At 33.4% G+C, this 17,243-nt stretch overlaps 1 protein-coding gene across 1 annotated transcript; it reads left to right on the top strand.

Moving 5' to 3' along the window:
• Positions 1–6,330: 6,330 nt before the first annotated feature.
• On the top strand, positions 6,331–16,164 carry LOC136856657 (calcium and integrin-binding protein 1-like). The gene is made up of 7 exons (XM_067134673.1): positions 6,331–6,629; positions 10,182–10,216; positions 11,276–11,423; positions 12,192–12,291; positions 13,261–13,355; positions 14,037–14,140; positions 14,817–16,164. Exons 1-7 carry the CDS (start codon positions 6,579–6,581, stop codon positions 14,836–14,838), a joined length of 555 nt encoding a protein of 184 aa, XP_066990774.1. The 5' UTR covers positions 6,331–6,578; the 3' UTR covers positions 14,839–16,164.
• The last annotated feature ends 1,079 nt before the right edge of the window (positions 16,165–17,243 follow it).

Below are 17,243 nucleotides of genomic sequence, written 5' to 3' on the forward strand. Positions count from 1 at the left end.
TCAGATTTTTGTAATTGACAGAAAGCCCATTTGCTGACAATTAAGTGATCTGTGTACAGACCAGTCAGTCACAATAGGACTTCATAGTATCACTTCCAGAATGTTATGCATCTATGACTCTTTGTAAAAGTTTAGATTTGAAGTAATTTTGCCATGTTAAGTTCAGCATATGAAGTTTCAAAGCAAAGGACAAGTGATTAGTGAGTATCACTTCTCTGGTCAGTAACTGCTGGTAAGTTCTTCAAAAAGTGTTGTTAAGTTTAAATTTCACATCTCAGGATTTGGTGATGAATCCTTTAAAGGATGTTGAGGATGGGATTATTAATAAATGATTTTGAGGTAGAATTGTTAATTTAAAAGTGGTTCCAAATTTCATGGGCTTGACTGTACACTCTGTGTTCTTTTCCCTTCCCCTGAACATCAGTGTACAACTGTCAACCAATACCATGGATGTCACTTGTTTCAAAATTAATTGGTGCACATAAGCAGAGGACCAGGATTCTATTTTGATAAAGCAAATAATTTAATGCATCATACTTTTAGTAGACAAATATTTTAAGATTTGGACATGCACCATCACAATGGTAGGTGTGTAAAATGTGATGGTTTTATATCCGGAATAGAAGTACTATTATTAAAGAAAAACTTGTAATGGAGATGTCTGTAAAAGTTTGGTCAGAAGACTTGACGGCCAAGTGAATAACCACCCATTCTTTGTTATGTGGTTTATAGTTTTAATTACATGTATGTTATTTGAGTTTCAAAACTTTTATGTTGTCATTTCAGGTGGGGCAAACTCTGTATAGAGTGTGAAATAATTTCCTGTATCAGTTTTTGTACAGTTTTGTACTAAGAAGGGAAGATAAAAATCTTTTTTAGTACTTATTTTTTTATACTGCATATACTGCATGAATAAGAAGAGTGTGAATGTTACAGCAGTATCTCTCAGTTACATGTGATTCAGGATAGCAGAGTAGACCAGGTGGTAAACATGAAAGCCACATACTTTAGGTTAACGATTCCAGTCCAGTTCTTGCAGTCTATTATATGAAGAGTTGATTATCATAGGGGCTGTGGAGGCCAGCGAAAGATCTGAATCCCTTTTCAGTTATGTAAACCTCATACTTTGAAGAATAAAAACTGCTACATATGTTTTGAAATCCATTGGGGAGCTGATCTTGTGCTGGTAGATTTGAAAGATACCCAGGTCCAGTTACTTTTGTGGCTATCATCAGCGAGTAAGTGAACTTCATATGGTAATTGTGACCTGTCTGTTTTGGACACTTGTTTACCCTTTCCCTTACACGTCACCATTTTCTCATTGAGGTGCGACTCCACAAACAAACATATCTTGTGTCAAGACTTACTTTTTCACAGATACAATTAGCGTTGTGAATTTCAGTACACAACAGCAGGCCAAGGAAGCATGTGGTAACTACAGTGTGTAGCAGGAAAAATACTTATCTTAAGCAAACAAGAAGCTGTTTGGCAAATCTACCTTTGGAATGAAGCAGCTAAACATGAAAACATGTAACAAAAGCAAATTTATCAAATGGCAGAATATTTATTAAATAACTGTTAACTAATAACATAGCAGAGTTTTCAGATGCTCTGTAATTTGACATGCTAGTTATACATTTTTTTTTTTTTTGCAAGATTTATTATCAGCAAGACATTCACTTCTGTTGGTATTTTGGGTGTTCATTTCTCCAAACTTTCTGAGATGTCATAGTTCTAATTGCTAAATTTTGCAGAGAAATTGTTGTATTTAGAGGCCACAGATATTTTTCTTTATCCAAGTTAGTAAAGCTTTAGCTATTTATCATTTACAGTATAGAGTTTTGTGATCAGTGACCCAATTCTCACCTCATCTCTTGATCATCTTTCTATCGAGCTCAAGGAAATATTTCCTCTAACTGTCAAGTGACCTCGTAACACCCGTCAGTTCAGCTCCTGCCATATTTACCCTATGCAAATGAGTAATCCTCAGATTGCACATTTTGGCAGCTTTCCTACTGCTACTGCCAGTTTTTTTTTTAATTCATCCTGCTTCGATTTTCCTGTGAAGTGCTCTGTTTCCTTCATTATTGAGATCAGCTGTTCTTTCTTTCTCATTGTTTGGATCTGGAAAAGAAAAAATCATTAGATTGCCCATTCCGTAACCTTTGCATTTGAAAAGCTTGACGTTTGAATGTACTTGAGAGATTTGTCAGTCTTTCAATCACGTTAATCATGGAAAGAAATAGTCACCATCGTCATCTTTCTGGAGGATAGCTGTTAACCCTTTGAGGTTCTCATGATGTCCAGTACAGTAATGGCCTAGAAATTTCATACATGACATTCAGATAATGTCCAGTGATGTCTAGAAATATCATACTTGGTATTCTGATAATGTCAGGTGACATCATGGAAATTTTATCCCTTGAGATTTTGCTGGCATCATCACTTTGAAAATTTTATATATATAAAAAAAATTAACCCTAAACATTTGAATGTCGGGGAGTACTGTGATGACGTCTGGAAGGTATTGGGCTGGGTTTAACTTAATTTTACCCAAAAGTATTGTTCTGAGAGAAATAAACCCATTCTAAATAGGATATCATAAAGATGTTTGCTCTTTTTTCGTTGTTTTTCATGTTTTTTCATATGCAATGTTTTCCCTTGTTTTCATGTTTTTTCATATGCAGTATTTTTCCTTGTTTTTCATGTTTTTCCTTATGCAGTAGCAGGCATAAGCTGCAATAGTCTACACATCATTTGAAATAAAACATGTAATACTTTCCACAGTGCAAAAAGGATTTGTAAATCTGTATTGTGGAAAAGAAAATTACAAAAAGCAAAGCAATTTCTGTTCTCGGCTAACTTCAACACAACATTCGTATTATATAGTTCTGTTTTTCATTTTTAAAGTATTTCTGCCACATCATATTACAATTATTCAATTATTAATAAAAGAAAACTATTCAGTTATTAATAAAAGAAAATTCACATTTCTTAGAAGCAGTAACCCAGAAAAAAAATGTTTTGCTGTGGACAAACTTTGAATCTCCAAAAATCTTTAAGAGTTAGGGTCAGAATTGTTTGTAAGATACAGTTTTACAAGTGAAATCAGTGTCTTTGGTATTATACATTTTTTATGGCCCAAAGTTTCCGTGTTGCTTTTACAACTACACAGTATTTGTTGCTGTTTATAACTGTATTTGTCCAGCACATAATTGTAAGCTTGTATTGTCTCCCTGCATTATTCTGTTTTCTTGGACAAGCCTTCTAGGAAATGTGGTATTTGAATTCAGTGGCCTAAATACTACAGCAGTATTATTACTTCTTGGATAATATATGCCACGTTCCTATCGACTACTTAACATTTCATTATATGTGACACAACTGTAATATGGCACATTTCCTTTGCCATTTTGGGAAGTGATGTTTTTGTAATTACCTATGCTGGTATTTGTCTGACATCTCATGAATATTATTCGGCTGAAAACTTACTTATTTGCAGATGCAAATTTAATGTTCCCAGAGGCTATGCTCTTCTGGCAAAAATGCAGTGAGTGTATTTACCAACTTGAGATTTGTTTATCTCCTTGAAAGGAGGAAGTTTTGTTGTGCCCGTGATGAAAGCAGTTTTTTATTTATTTGTTTTTTGTTTGTCCATTTCTGTGTTTGTTTAAGTTTGAATGCTAAGCTGTAGCACTGCCAAAGCAAATTGTACAAAGTATTTAGTCGTCATGATAATTTTAATTTGATTTCTTGTTTTGAATTATCAATTTGGAAGAACAATTACTTGAATTAAATAATTATCTTTTGATAGATTCAAGTCCACATGAAATGATCTTCAATAAATGTTAGAATATTTTTGTCTCACTGAATTCTGATGGGGTGTAATTTCTTATACAAGACATATATGTTTAATTATCTCTCTTTCCAGTTTGATAGGGAAGAGTACTTGCACTGTACGAAGTTTGGTAGGATTTTGTACAAGATGTGAACAAGTAGTTAAGACAAATCACATCAAACTTTAAGCTGCGTGTTAGTATATAACCCCTTATAAGAAAAAGGTTAGTCTTCATTTCAAAGATTATGATTCTTTTTGTTTAATCACACTTTAATTTTATTCTCAACCCAAAGGAGGTTTGTTTCTTTATTATGATTCTTTTTGTTTAATCACACTTTAATTTTATTCTCAACCCAAAGGAGGTTTGTTTCTTTAACACTGCCATAACTGTGTAGTACTAAACCTTATTTTGGAAGTCTTAATTTTTATTAAGATGATTGAAAGTAAGGATTCATAGAGGATACTTGGGTGAAAAAAGTAGCGTACATTTAATTGTATTTTTTGTATATAGTTATGGCATAAGTTGCCAGTTGTTTTTGTTTTAATTTTTTTTTATTTTATAATAGAAACTTGTTATATATTGTACAGATTTCCTAAGTGTTAAAGTTGAATGACGCATGTAAAATGCGTAAATGGAGTAAATGATGAATGATTTGTTGTTGAGGTTTCTGTTTTCCTTCTATTGTTTGTGTTATAGATTACCACTTACAAGCAGAACTACCACAGGGGTTATAGTACCCATACTGTCCAGCCCCTTATAGCTGACATTATAAATGTTAACAGTGAGGATGTATAACCTTTACTTTTTCCATCCAACTGACCAATTTCTTTAGTTTCTTAATAGTTTTGACAGCCTTCGAGATGGATTACTGTACTCTGTGATAATTAGTCTTTACTGTATGCAGATATTTATCTGTGAGGAGCCTAAACTAAGAAAAAACTAAGAGTGGTCGATGTTTGCTGTCTTCAACTGTATGACTCAAGTATATGATGTGTCTGATCAACAGGAAAGTTTTATAAATGTCCCTTCCTTTAATGCTGGATCTGGTTTTGACAAACTGACAGCCATGAAGGCATCATATAAGTACAGCCATCCCCTAGATAGCCCAACAAGGGGTTAACACTACTAATTCTTATTTCATTTTAATTCCAAATATTTGAGGAGCACATTCATGAAATCCGTCACAAGAAATTGATTGTAGATTTATTCGTCCAGAAAATTCCACAGGGCACATTGAAATTTGCAGTGAACGACTTGCCAGCATATTGGAAAACTGAGGGCTCAAGTTGAATTTCTTTTAATGCATATAAAAGCAGGATTTTAAGAAATATACATTCATCCTCCAGAAAAATCAAAAGCTTACTACGTATCTAGTCATATTTTGACAACGGCTGTTACTAGGTTCCTTGTGCCAGAAGCAAATTCCCTTAAACTTCGTGCCATAAGAGTGCAATTTCTAAATTTTTCCCATCAGTCGAATTTATTTTCCAATCATGAATGGTCTATGGTCTATAGTTAATGAACCCAGTGTGGCTTTGCATATGGCTCTTGTTACACCTAAAGCATGAAAGAGGGTGATAGCATGCCTCCTCACGTACAGAATTTGGGTAGCTGGTAAAAGCGAGAGTTTTCCTAAAGTAGGCCATCTGGGGTAAACCTGGTCTTGGCATATGGGCTGATGGTATGGATGGTAATAATGTTACCATTATTCACAGACATCTTTTCTTATGTTCGAGGTGATTGAACTTATAATAAAAGAACTGCAATATATAAAAAAATTAAATTTTAGGAATAAAAACAAACCCTTTGGTCAGCCCTGTTAGCATTTAGTGTTTTTAACCTAATACTGTGGTTAAACTTACCATATTGATAACAGTGTCTGAATTATGAAAGATTTCTCTCTCTCTCTCTCTCTCTCTCTCTCTCTCTCTCTCTCTCTCTCTCTCTCTCTCTCTCTCTCTCTCTCTCTCTCTCTCTCTCTCTCTCAAAAGAATATGGGGATGAAAGATGTCTATAACCAGTTAAAAGATACTGCTAGCAAATGATAAAACTGTCAGTATAAGAACCTAATTCTAACGTTGCATACAATTTTAAAATGTAACAGTTTTTCGTTTGCCAGAACAAATTCTTCAAACATGTACAGTACTCTGTATCCTTGTAGACTAGTAATTTTACGAAAGACAGACTTGATATGACTAGAGAGGCGGTGTTTATTAAAAATAAAATTGAAAAATATGAAATAATTCTGAAGATAATAAAAACACTTAACCTATGTATTCCACCAAACGTACACTGTAGCCTTTTGGAACAGCAGTAATTTTACGAAAAAGACGTGATATGACAGGGAACAGCAGCTTTTATTTTGGAGATAAAATTGAAAATTGGAAGAACTGTAGGAAATTATGATAAAATCAATAAACACGGCGAATTCTACGGGGAAATTGGGGAGCTGTTGAAAAGATGTTGCCACAACTCGCCTACTACTACTACTACTACAACTTTTTTTTTGTTTACATTATGTCTTTTGTCGAAGTTTATTTCCAAAGGCTCACATCGGAAGTGTCGCAATAGATGAGATTTCTGAGGCCTTAAAATTCAACAAATAAGCTCAAAAGGATATTAAAACGTATCCACTGTAGTCTAGGAAGGTATTTTGGCATTTTATTCATCTGTAGGGCTAATCTGAGCTATAAAAATAGCCTAAAAGTGAAAGACGTATTTGGACAATTTTCCGTAATCATGGGTCAAGGCAACAGCCAGTTCACCGAGATAGAGCTGGAAGAATATCAGGTACGTTATTTCGGTCTCATTTTGGTCTTTTGGGCAGGCTAGTGGGCCTAATCAAGGAAGACTGTGGGCCTAATTTCAGGATAGGCTACTTGGCTATTGTCTTGGGTAGTGATTGAGAGGTGATGACCAAAGCTTTCCCGGACCTGGGAGCCTGTACAGTAAATATTTATAGATTGCTCCCAATTCCCCGTTATTTACTTAGGCTAGGCCTATTTTTGGTAGTTTCGCAGGAGTTCCGCACAGAAATATCGTGTTGATCAAATTTTTTTGACGAGTATAGAAAATGGTGTACAGTTTAGGCCTTTATAATGCATTACAGGTGAGGTAATTTGAGAAAAACTGTCCGTCATTTATATGTAAATGTAAAGGAGACGGATGCATGAATATATCAATTTTTAATATTTTTTGGATGAGAAATGTAGAAAATTGTATATGTATTGCAAAACAGGTGAGAATTTGAGAAATTTTTGTGATAATGAGAAATTTGTTGTGTTTTTACTTTAACCCAAGAGATGCTAGGAGGATGCCTCTCAAGGATGACGGCAGTATTATGCATTTGCAACTTCGGTAATGGAACCAATATTTTCTTGCTAATTTTTTAACTTATATCACCTAATGGTACACATGGTTGTAATTGCCTTGTGTCGCAGGTTAGGAATCAAAAATAAAATATAAGATACTTTTAAAAACTTATATTTAAAAAGAATATTTTTTGGAAAAAAAACATTACTTTAAAGGCCACTTTTTAGTTTTGGAATGCTTCGTTTCATGACAGCCTTACCCCTTAGCTATTCAAGAAACACCTATAAATATACAAAAAATATATAACAGTTATGAATTGGTTGATTGGGTGTATATGTGTGTGTGTATGTTAACTATCCTATGCACACTAACTTTAAAACCAATATTACAGTTGTCACTGTCATTGTAATTATCTATCTCGATATCACTATTTGATGAAAATGAATAAACATCATCATCAAAAGCCATTATCTCCAAAATTCACAAAATAAACAAAGATTTATAAAAACCTTCGACCGTTGCTCAACTTCAGGACACAAAAGCCTCCCTGGTCCCGCCCCCCGGCCTGACGGAAGGTTTACAATTTTGCTATTTTTATACCTATGATTAAGAGAAATCTGGCATCTTTTATGTTCAATTGTGAGCTGAATGGCTGGTGAGACTGTTGACGTCACTCAAACAGAGCTAAGGGGAGGGACTAAATTTACCGCAGCACAGTATTTGAAAATAAAGCATCGATAATATCAACGTTGTCCTTACGCAGCATATAAAGTGTCGATTTTACAATGTGCCGCACCTTGTGGGTTAATCCCCAAGGGACTGGCACTAAGCACGGCGCCCTGTGGAGCTTCCTCCATGCTTAGCAACAGCCACTTGGGATGGTTGTAAATTTATCAAATTTTCTCACCCATACAGCATTATATACACCCTTTTCTGTATTGTATCTGCCTTAGAATTAGTACCAAGACTTACACTGCAACTTGGTTCCTGCCAGTTATTGAGGAGAATATTTACTGCCTTTTGTTTACGTTTTTCTTTATATTTGCGCCTTTTGTGTTTATTTAGATCACATTTCAGAAGATAGGCTAGTGTGTTCTTAAGCCTAAACTGCAGGTATTAAAGTGTTTTTGGTAGCAAGGTTTTCAAGGTTATCTTGGTTAAGGTATATGCTGTGTAACTTGGGTGATATCATAAAATAGAAATTATTTTGGATTATTTAATGTTTTAAGGTTTTGGCTAAAGCAGTTGTGTTTCCTTCATATTATTCTTTGTTGGGATCTTAGAGAAAAGGATAGGCATATGGGTAAATTTTTAAGAAAATAATTTCAAATTTTTATCCAAGGCATGTTTTTCAGATGATACAGTGGATTTATATTGCTATATGTAAACAGTACTATGTTGTACAGCCATGCTCAGAATTTATGTGACTTGACTGCATAGGATTTTGTTTAAAATTCACTAATTGGCAACTATCATGTTGCATATTTATTTATTTCAAAATGAAAACACTATTATTTCTTAAAATAAGGCCACAATATGTTTCATAAAAGTGAAATCTGTCATATATGTATCAAAACTGTAAGAAAATATTACCTGTAGCCAAATTTCGTAAAAATATTAGTGACAAAACATTTCCAAAACTTTTGTTCACTCAGCACGAATACATTCGACAGAGAAGTCCTCGTGAAACCTAGGTTCAAATGTTAGAATAACAAAATAAAAAAAAATATATTTTCATAACATTTTCATATCACTTGCATTGCAACAAAAAACTAAATACTAATCTTATTTGATTATTTTTACCCCTTTACACTGAAAAAAAAAAAAAGATAAATAAATACAAAAGTGTTGCTGTAGCTAAAACGCATCCACCAATATCAGCAGGTGGGCGTGGCCTGTGGGACGCAGCCATTTGAGTGGTGGCAACATGAACCACCTGGAACATAGGTCTGCAATGTGCAAAGACAATGAAAGGATCTTGAAAATATTTTGTGTTATTTTTCTTAACTACTTCAAAACTAATGGTTTACAAGTAAACATTTGCCTTCGCAGTTACACTTTGGTTAACGCCAAGGTTTTGTTCCTAGGCCTAGGTGTGTTAGTTTTCTTTGCTTGCAAAATACACATTACATTTAACATTCACATCTCTATACTAACAATTTGTGGCGGGAAAGGATGTAAAGTTATCTACATATTTGTTATCTACATATTCTCGCACTTCATGAATGAATTATATACCAAAATCAGGTAGAAGGATTTTTAATAAAATAAAATCTTCGTTAGTTTAAAAGAGAATCTGTTGCATAAGCCTTGACGTGATACTAATAACCTAAAATCAGTAACTATCTTTTCGATATGTAATTTAAATAATGTAATCATCATTATCTTTTATTATTCAAAGAACAGGTAGTCTCTAAAAATAAATACTTTAGTAAACTAGATTGCATCTCAGAAGCCTTAGATTTTTTTATAAGGCCTGTACATCATTAGTGCAACATGGGGGCAGTTTGAATGTAGCCTAAGACTCCAAATTTCTAAAAAAGTTATCTGTAATTCATATCTCTATTTCGAAAATTTTGTTATGACTGTTGATACTTTTAGATCTATTGTTATATGCTATACAGGTAGGTACGATGACCATTTCTTGTAGCAAGTTGTGTGAATTGACTTAACAGCACTGCCAACCTTGTCACACTGCAATCTTTGAGCTAAGTGGTACAAAAAAAAATTACAATTATATTCAATTAATTTCATGCAAATTACGAATGTTCTCAGGGAATGAGATATGATATCTATTAAGCCATAGAGAAAATAATGTTAGCTGTGAATTCACATACTTATCAACATATATGACATTAGAATAAAAAAAAGCTTAACACTTCTTGGCAAAGCATAAAATTTTCCGTTGCAGCTGAAATTTTGGGCAATACAAAGAGAAACATGTTGCACGACATTTGAGCATGGCTGCACACTACATAACACTGCAGTTTAATGATTCATGGTTTACTAAATGATATTTCGTTTTTCCAGGAACTAACCTACTTCACAAAAAAGGAGATTCTATAGTAAGTTTTTTTATTATTTTTTAATTTTATGATGAATTGTCCATTAATAATGGTGATATAGTAATAGTAACTACAACTAATATTGTAATGGACTTACAAGGGTTGGGGATGTTAAAAATGCTTGTAACTGCCTATTTTAATAGTTCAAACACCAAATATGCCATAAACTACCATCCTAAAACACTGTAAGTCATCTTAGAACATTATCCTTAAAATATATGGCTTACAGCCATGTGTGAACACTCCTACAACTGTTACTCTTACCAAGGCAAAAACTAATCAAGTTAACCCTATACTCAGGCATGCACATTTTCTTTTATACAGTATTCGAGCTTACCGTTTCCTTTTAATGTATACAGTAGATAGGGGTAACATTAGTACATCCTCAATTACAGGAAATAGTTAAGTTCTGTACCTAAATATTAAATATGCGTTTGGTGAATATTTTTAAGAAAAAAAAAATATTAATGTTTGAAAATTAGTAAATAATTTTTTTATCATAAAATATCCATTCAGTCATGAAAATAATTAGCAAATATTTGAGATATGCGCTATTAAAAAATCTGCAAATAGGCGAATTTTCCGCGAATAATTTGGAGTTATGTTCCACAGAAAAATCTGGGAATAGGTAAATCCACGAATACTGAACTGCGAATAGGCAGGGGTTGCCTGTAAATACCCATTATTCGTGGAAAATTCACCCATTTGCGGTATTTTTCACTGAGAAATATTCACTAATTACTGTATTTTCATATTTTCATGACTCAATGCACTTTTTGTGATAAAACTATTAAAATACTCAGGTATAAGCATTTTTAAAGGGTTTTTCTTGTGTTTAAACTATCAAAATAGGCAGTTCTAAGCATTTTTAGAGGGGGTTTTAAGTATTCGCGGATTTTAGCTATTCACAGGGGCGTGCAGTACGCATCCCCCGCGAATACGGGTGGTTTACTGTACCTGAAAAAACAATTGTTGGTTTGTATGTTATGAAACTTTGAGGGGTAAGAGTTTTATATAATCAGCTTTTGTGGTGTAATTAACTCATTTATACCTTTTCAGTGCTCATAAGAGGTTTAAGTATCTGGCACCTGAAAAAGTTGGTCACAATAGGAACGTTAAACTACCAATGGATAAGCTTCTTACTTTACCAGAATTAAGAGCAAATCCGTTTAGTGAGAGGATGTGCTTGATTTTCTCATCAACCAAGGTAAATTAAATAATTGCAGTTTATATCTTCTTTAATGTTATTTTTAATTTAATTTTTACGCAAATAGAATTACTGTAAAGGCAAGCCAAAGCTAATTGGGGTTCAGATCAGGGGAACAGGGATTTTAGTCAAAACTTTTTTAATGGATTTTAGTGTTGAATTGTGATGTAATGCTCTATAATATTAGTTTAATCTTCATAAACAATTTGCTTTGATGAATGTTCAGACAAAAGGTTGTTGAGTGTCAGAAACCAAAAATGGCTTGTACATTTAACATTTTCTCTCTCTCTCTCTCTCTCTCTCTCTCTCTCTCTCTCTCTCTCTCTCTCTCTCTCTCTCTCTCTCTCTCTCTCTCTCTCTCAGTTAGCTGGTTAACACTTTCAGTATGCCTTTTGCAGTGCATTTCAGGTGTTTTTTTCAGCGTTTTATTTTTACATGTGCCCCCTTTGGTCTCTTCCTTAGTAGCTACCCAATACCTTATTCCAGTTTTCATCTCTCATTCAAGAAAAAATCTTTTAGGAATGGTAAAATAGTAGAAAAGATACTTATATTAACAAACAAAATGAAGATCCTTCAAAATTCAAAGGAAAGATTCTCGGGTAGTGCCCTAGAACTGGGAAGAAATATAGTACTCACCTCAAGAAACCTTTCATGTGTTGAAGTATATTTGCACTTGGTCAGCCATGCCTTTCTTGAATGAACACTAAATGAAATAAGAAGTTTATGTAATGGGGATAATTATGTAAATTGGTACATGTATTTCCACAGGATGGGGACTGTACATTTGAAGATTTTCTAGACATGATGTCAGTTTTCAGTGAAGCAGCACCAAAGTCTGTAAAAGCCGATTATGCATTCCGAATTTTTGGTAAGTATATTTTCACAATGAACTAAGCAGGTCCACTGATATAAAAAAAAAATATTTAAAACAAATTTTATATATCATACATAAAACCCATTGCCATGGATAACCTTGCATTTTCATTAAAAATGTTGACCACATTGGTAAATTTATTAAAGGAAGGTGATCACACAACCCTTATTACAGTAATAGTAAGAGGACCTCATCACAGCATTTTTAATGTTCTTAAACTGTACCTCAGAGGTTGTAAAAGAAATAGCCACATCTTAGCTTTATGTAAACTGAGTCTTCACAATGAAGTTGCAAATTGTCTAACTAACCTGTATCCTCTCAGTGACTCCATAAAAAGGAAAATGATTCACACTCATCTTCACAATGCATAAATAAACAATGACAAAAGTCAAGACTTGAAATGGTCAGGAGATTTAACTCCCACGAAACTTCAAATAGTAACTGATTGAAATCAGACTTGGGAAGAGGAATGCTGACATTCCATCTTAAAATTTGGGGTGAGGGTTCTGATATAGAAACAGGAATAGTGAACTACTAGTTCACTGGAACTATATACATTACATTGAGAATCCAAACATTTGAAAAATCATAATCTCACAGGGTTTGTAATTGTACTGAATGGCTGCCCTGGCTCCAACATTAGTCCATATGGCTCAAATTTAATTATATTTATTTATAAAAAGGTTCAACTTTCCGGTTTCATTAGTTCATGCTTCATTATGCAATTTAGGAAGAAGAATGCAAGAAAAGACTAGGTGTCACCTACGCCTAATCCAGAGACGTTTGTGGTGACTAGCAAATTCCCCGTAACTGTTAAATAATGTTCTCAATGTATTCAGCTATTAGAGCTTTTGCAAAAATATGGTTTGTGTGGAAACCTTGAATATAGTTGTCCCTACATATTAAACTTGTTTACTTTTGATTTAGATTTTCCATAATTGCATGAATAAATTAACATTGCAGATTTTGATGGCGATGATTATCTTGGAAGGAGAGATCTTGAAGAAACCATTACGAGGCTTGTGTCTCCTCAGCGTTTTTCACAGAGTGACATGGAGGTGATGTATTTGATCTTTTCAGACAAACCAAGTTGATATCTGCAAATGGTTCTGGAGGGTTTGGGAAGTTCATACAGTAGTCCTGTATGGCTACTCTGAACAAGGAATGCCTGTAACATGACAATTGCTTTTGGTTAATAGGTATAAACCTGTTTCTGATGTCAACAGGCAGGAGGAAGAGGTGAAACAAAATGTTGATCTAGATCTTGTTTGTTTATTATGCCTCCTATGGGTCAAGTGGTATAAAAAATTCAGTTACTGAACAAAGAGACTCCTGTGCTGATTAAGATAAGAATAAGCAAATAGCATATTTAACACTAATTGTCTAAAAATGTGTACAAGTTGTTCATCCAGCCAGCACTTACCTGGACTGGTGTGACCCTAAGGAAGAGTAAAAAAACAACACTCATTTTTTTTGTTTTTTCCTCATGGCCTTTGTCATCTTACACTGAACATTCAAGCATTTTGTCATCGATGTTGCCAGGTATGGTATTTCAGTTAGTTGAGAGGCTTCCTAAATTGGGAGGGTCTCACATAACTTGTAAACTACAACTTTGCTCATGACAGCGCTTTTGACAAGGCATCATGACATTATTGAAAAATAAACACGGCCTAAATTTGGAGTAATGAATAAGAATCTATTCTCATTCCTGATGTTTAATTTTTTCTTTGCTCAAACAGGCCTTGGTGACAAGAGTTTTAGAAGAAGCAGATCTAGATGATGATGGAATGCTGTCGTTTGCTGAATTTGAACATGTAATCTCCAAGTCTCCTGACTTTGCAAAGTAAGCTTTGATTTTCTTTATATATGTTTTATATCCAATTTTTTTCTGATCTTGCATTCCTTTTATTACTCGTTAGCAACAATCTAATTGATCCTAATAATGTTTTGGCATATACAGTCCATTTCCTACCAGAATATATTTTCATTTTGGGTTGCATATGTTTAATTAATTCAAAACTTTTTAATGAGTAATATTTCCAACATTAATTAAAATCCAGCTAGTTGCTTGTCTTATTGTCATTTCTATACATTTGTACTTCTCTTATCTTTCTTATTTTTCATGCTTTTCTTAATCCACTTTGTTATCCTGATACATAATTTTCTTCTCTTCACTCTGTTGAAATTTTGAGTTCATTACTACCAAACATTTTTCTTTGTTTGCTTGTTTCACTCGCTTTTTAACTTCCTTCCACTTCTCTGTATACATCTGCCCTTTTCCACGCCTGTCCTCTGCTACAGTTTGAAGGCTGCCCTCATTTTTGTCAGTTTCCCCTTTGCATATCTTAGTTCCACCACAGTGTCATTTTATATATTTTACATATTTACCTGTTTGCTTTTATTACATCACATACGTCTGCTGCTTTGTAGGCACTTTCTCCTTTTATATATATATATTGAAGTAGTACAATGTTCAGTTGTTGTTACTGTACTGATATATGTGCATTTCTATTTTTCAGCTCATTTAGGATTCGGCTGTGATGCAAGAGGGAGGGGAGTAGTCTACTTTTTTGTTTGTTTAGATACTACAGTTTTTCATTTCCATCCTTGATGGATGTGGATAATTTAAGAAATATCTTCTCGTGTTCAAGCTCTGGAAAATGGCTTTTATTTGAATTAGCAGTTATTTTGCTCTGAAAATGTTTAGTTGTCCAGATGTATTGTGTCATGTTGTGTGTTAATCTGATACCAAAGATGTATTCAGTATTATAGAAAAGTTTACTCAGAAATGTTTGGTTATACATTTACTGTTCTTTATTCGTATAATTAATTACTGTACAACTTGTTTATCTCCATATCTATATATAATAAGGATAATATACTTCCACCCATACTATGAAATTTGAAGCAGGTGATTAGGGTTTGCATTGTTCAGATAATTTTAATATTACTTTGTGTTTGATGTTATATGTGGTGCCTGATGCACTCACCAAAACTTTAATATTTATGTATCCTTGAATTTTGTTAAAGTGTTTTTTTATATATATATACAATGAAGCCCTTTGTGTCACAAAGTGTTGGACGTGATGAACCAAAGAGTGTATGAAACACACTACTTGTCCTTTGCATCTATGTTCCTTTTAGATGTGAGACTTAAGTTTGATTCGACTCCCCTTAACATTATTGATCACAAGTAAAAGGTTCATTTTACCTCAGATTTTGCTTTTGGCACATAATTTTATCTAACTGAGGTACATTCACTCAAGATCTTTACAGTTATATTTGTAGGAATAGTGGTAATTAACTCATTTTGTCTTCCATCATTCAACTTTTCGTTTAAATCTCCAGCTTGTTTGACTTCGAAATGAGCATTTTTCTGAGATATGGCAAATATGAAATTTTTGCTTGTTTGAATTTTACTCATGATTAAAGTAACTGTAGCTCAAGCTTTGGGAAATATATAAAATGTTTGATTTATATATTTATACTTTCTGTGCAATTTTTAATTGGGTTTGAGTACAGTATTAAGAAATTTGTCGGAATTTTCTCTTACCACCTCTGTTCATAGCATTTTTGTTGTTCATCATAGAGGTAAGGAATTACTAAATTAAGTTAGAAATTTACCTTTGAATGTTAGCTTTTCAACATTAGCTGGACAGGACTGTGCACAAATTTTCAAGAGTAGGAAATTATGATGTATTTTAAGAGTTCTCCATTAATCTGTGAATATTTTGTTATTCTTTTTATTTTGTTAAACATTTTAGTAAAAATCTGTTTGTTACAGGTTGTTAAAAGTATCAGATACATTTATACCCTGTATTGTAGTTTTACTTAAATCTATTTAAAGCAATAAAGAACTGTCATGACTATTTATGACTATTTCCCTTTTTTATTTAATAGTGCCACTGCAAGATGAATGATTATTGTGCTAACGTGTGGCAGAATCTTCTCATTGGGAATATCATGATTCTTACTTTGCTTTTAAACAAATATTTAAATTTCAGTGTTCACAATTCAAATACAAACTCTGTGTAATCCTTCACATCTTAGCTGGGATAGTAAATGACATAGGTTAAATACCAGTCAGTTATTTAGAAGTTGTCATTAGACCTCTGCCTGATGTCTGAATGTACATAGTGAGCAGCAATTGGAAATGTACAGTATATGAAAAATATATTGATCACTGGTAGAGCAATATTTACCTTTCTTCAGGTGTCAGTCATTCCTTGCTTATTAATGGCTAGTATGCCCTTTGCTGACCTTTTTCATTGCTGGAGGTGATGAATGTTGAAGTCAGTTGTCCAAAAGTAATTTTTTACTTGGATTTTTGTTGGTACTCTAGCTAAGGTTGCTAGGCCTATTTTTTTTACATTTATAATACAGAATTGAAATTACAAGTGGGTAGAACTGGCATTTTTGCCACAGAAGTTGAGCTGGAATTGATAGTTAGAGGACTGTCACTTACAAAAAGTTCTCCAAACATCCAGACATGGACTCATCAGAAGCTTGTATATGTATTAATCATCTTTTTTTTCAGTAAATTTTTAGAAATACAGTATTCAAACAAAGGATTCACAAAATGAAAATAATAAAGCAAATCAACTAAGAAATATGCAATGAAAAGAAATATTGAATATCTAAAGAAGGATAGGATGCACACCAACTGTAGCACCATCCTCCATCAAGAAAGTCCAAAACAGGCAATCAGTGATGTCACAGGTGTTACCGTGTTTGAAAAGACCTTGGAAAAGAAGCCGAATTCCAGAAAAGGTTGCTGTAAGAACCAGTCCAAAAGAATGTGAAGCAAATGATAGTATTATAAAAAAAAAGGCAGTACTCAAACATCAGGGAAAAACAAGGATGGGGTTTGCAATTTCTGTAGAATGGAAAGATATTTAAAATGAAAGGCCAGGCAAATTTTTGCATTTAAGTGAAATTGCTCAAGG

Source organism: Macrobrachium rosenbergii, chromosome 36 (genome assembly GCF_040412425.1).
Source record: "Macrobrachium rosenbergii isolate ZJJX-2024 chromosome 36, ASM4041242v1, whole genome shotgun sequence".
In the NCBI taxonomy this organism is placed as follows: Eukaryota; Metazoa; Arthropoda; class Malacostraca; order Decapoda; family Palaemonidae; genus Macrobrachium; species Macrobrachium rosenbergii.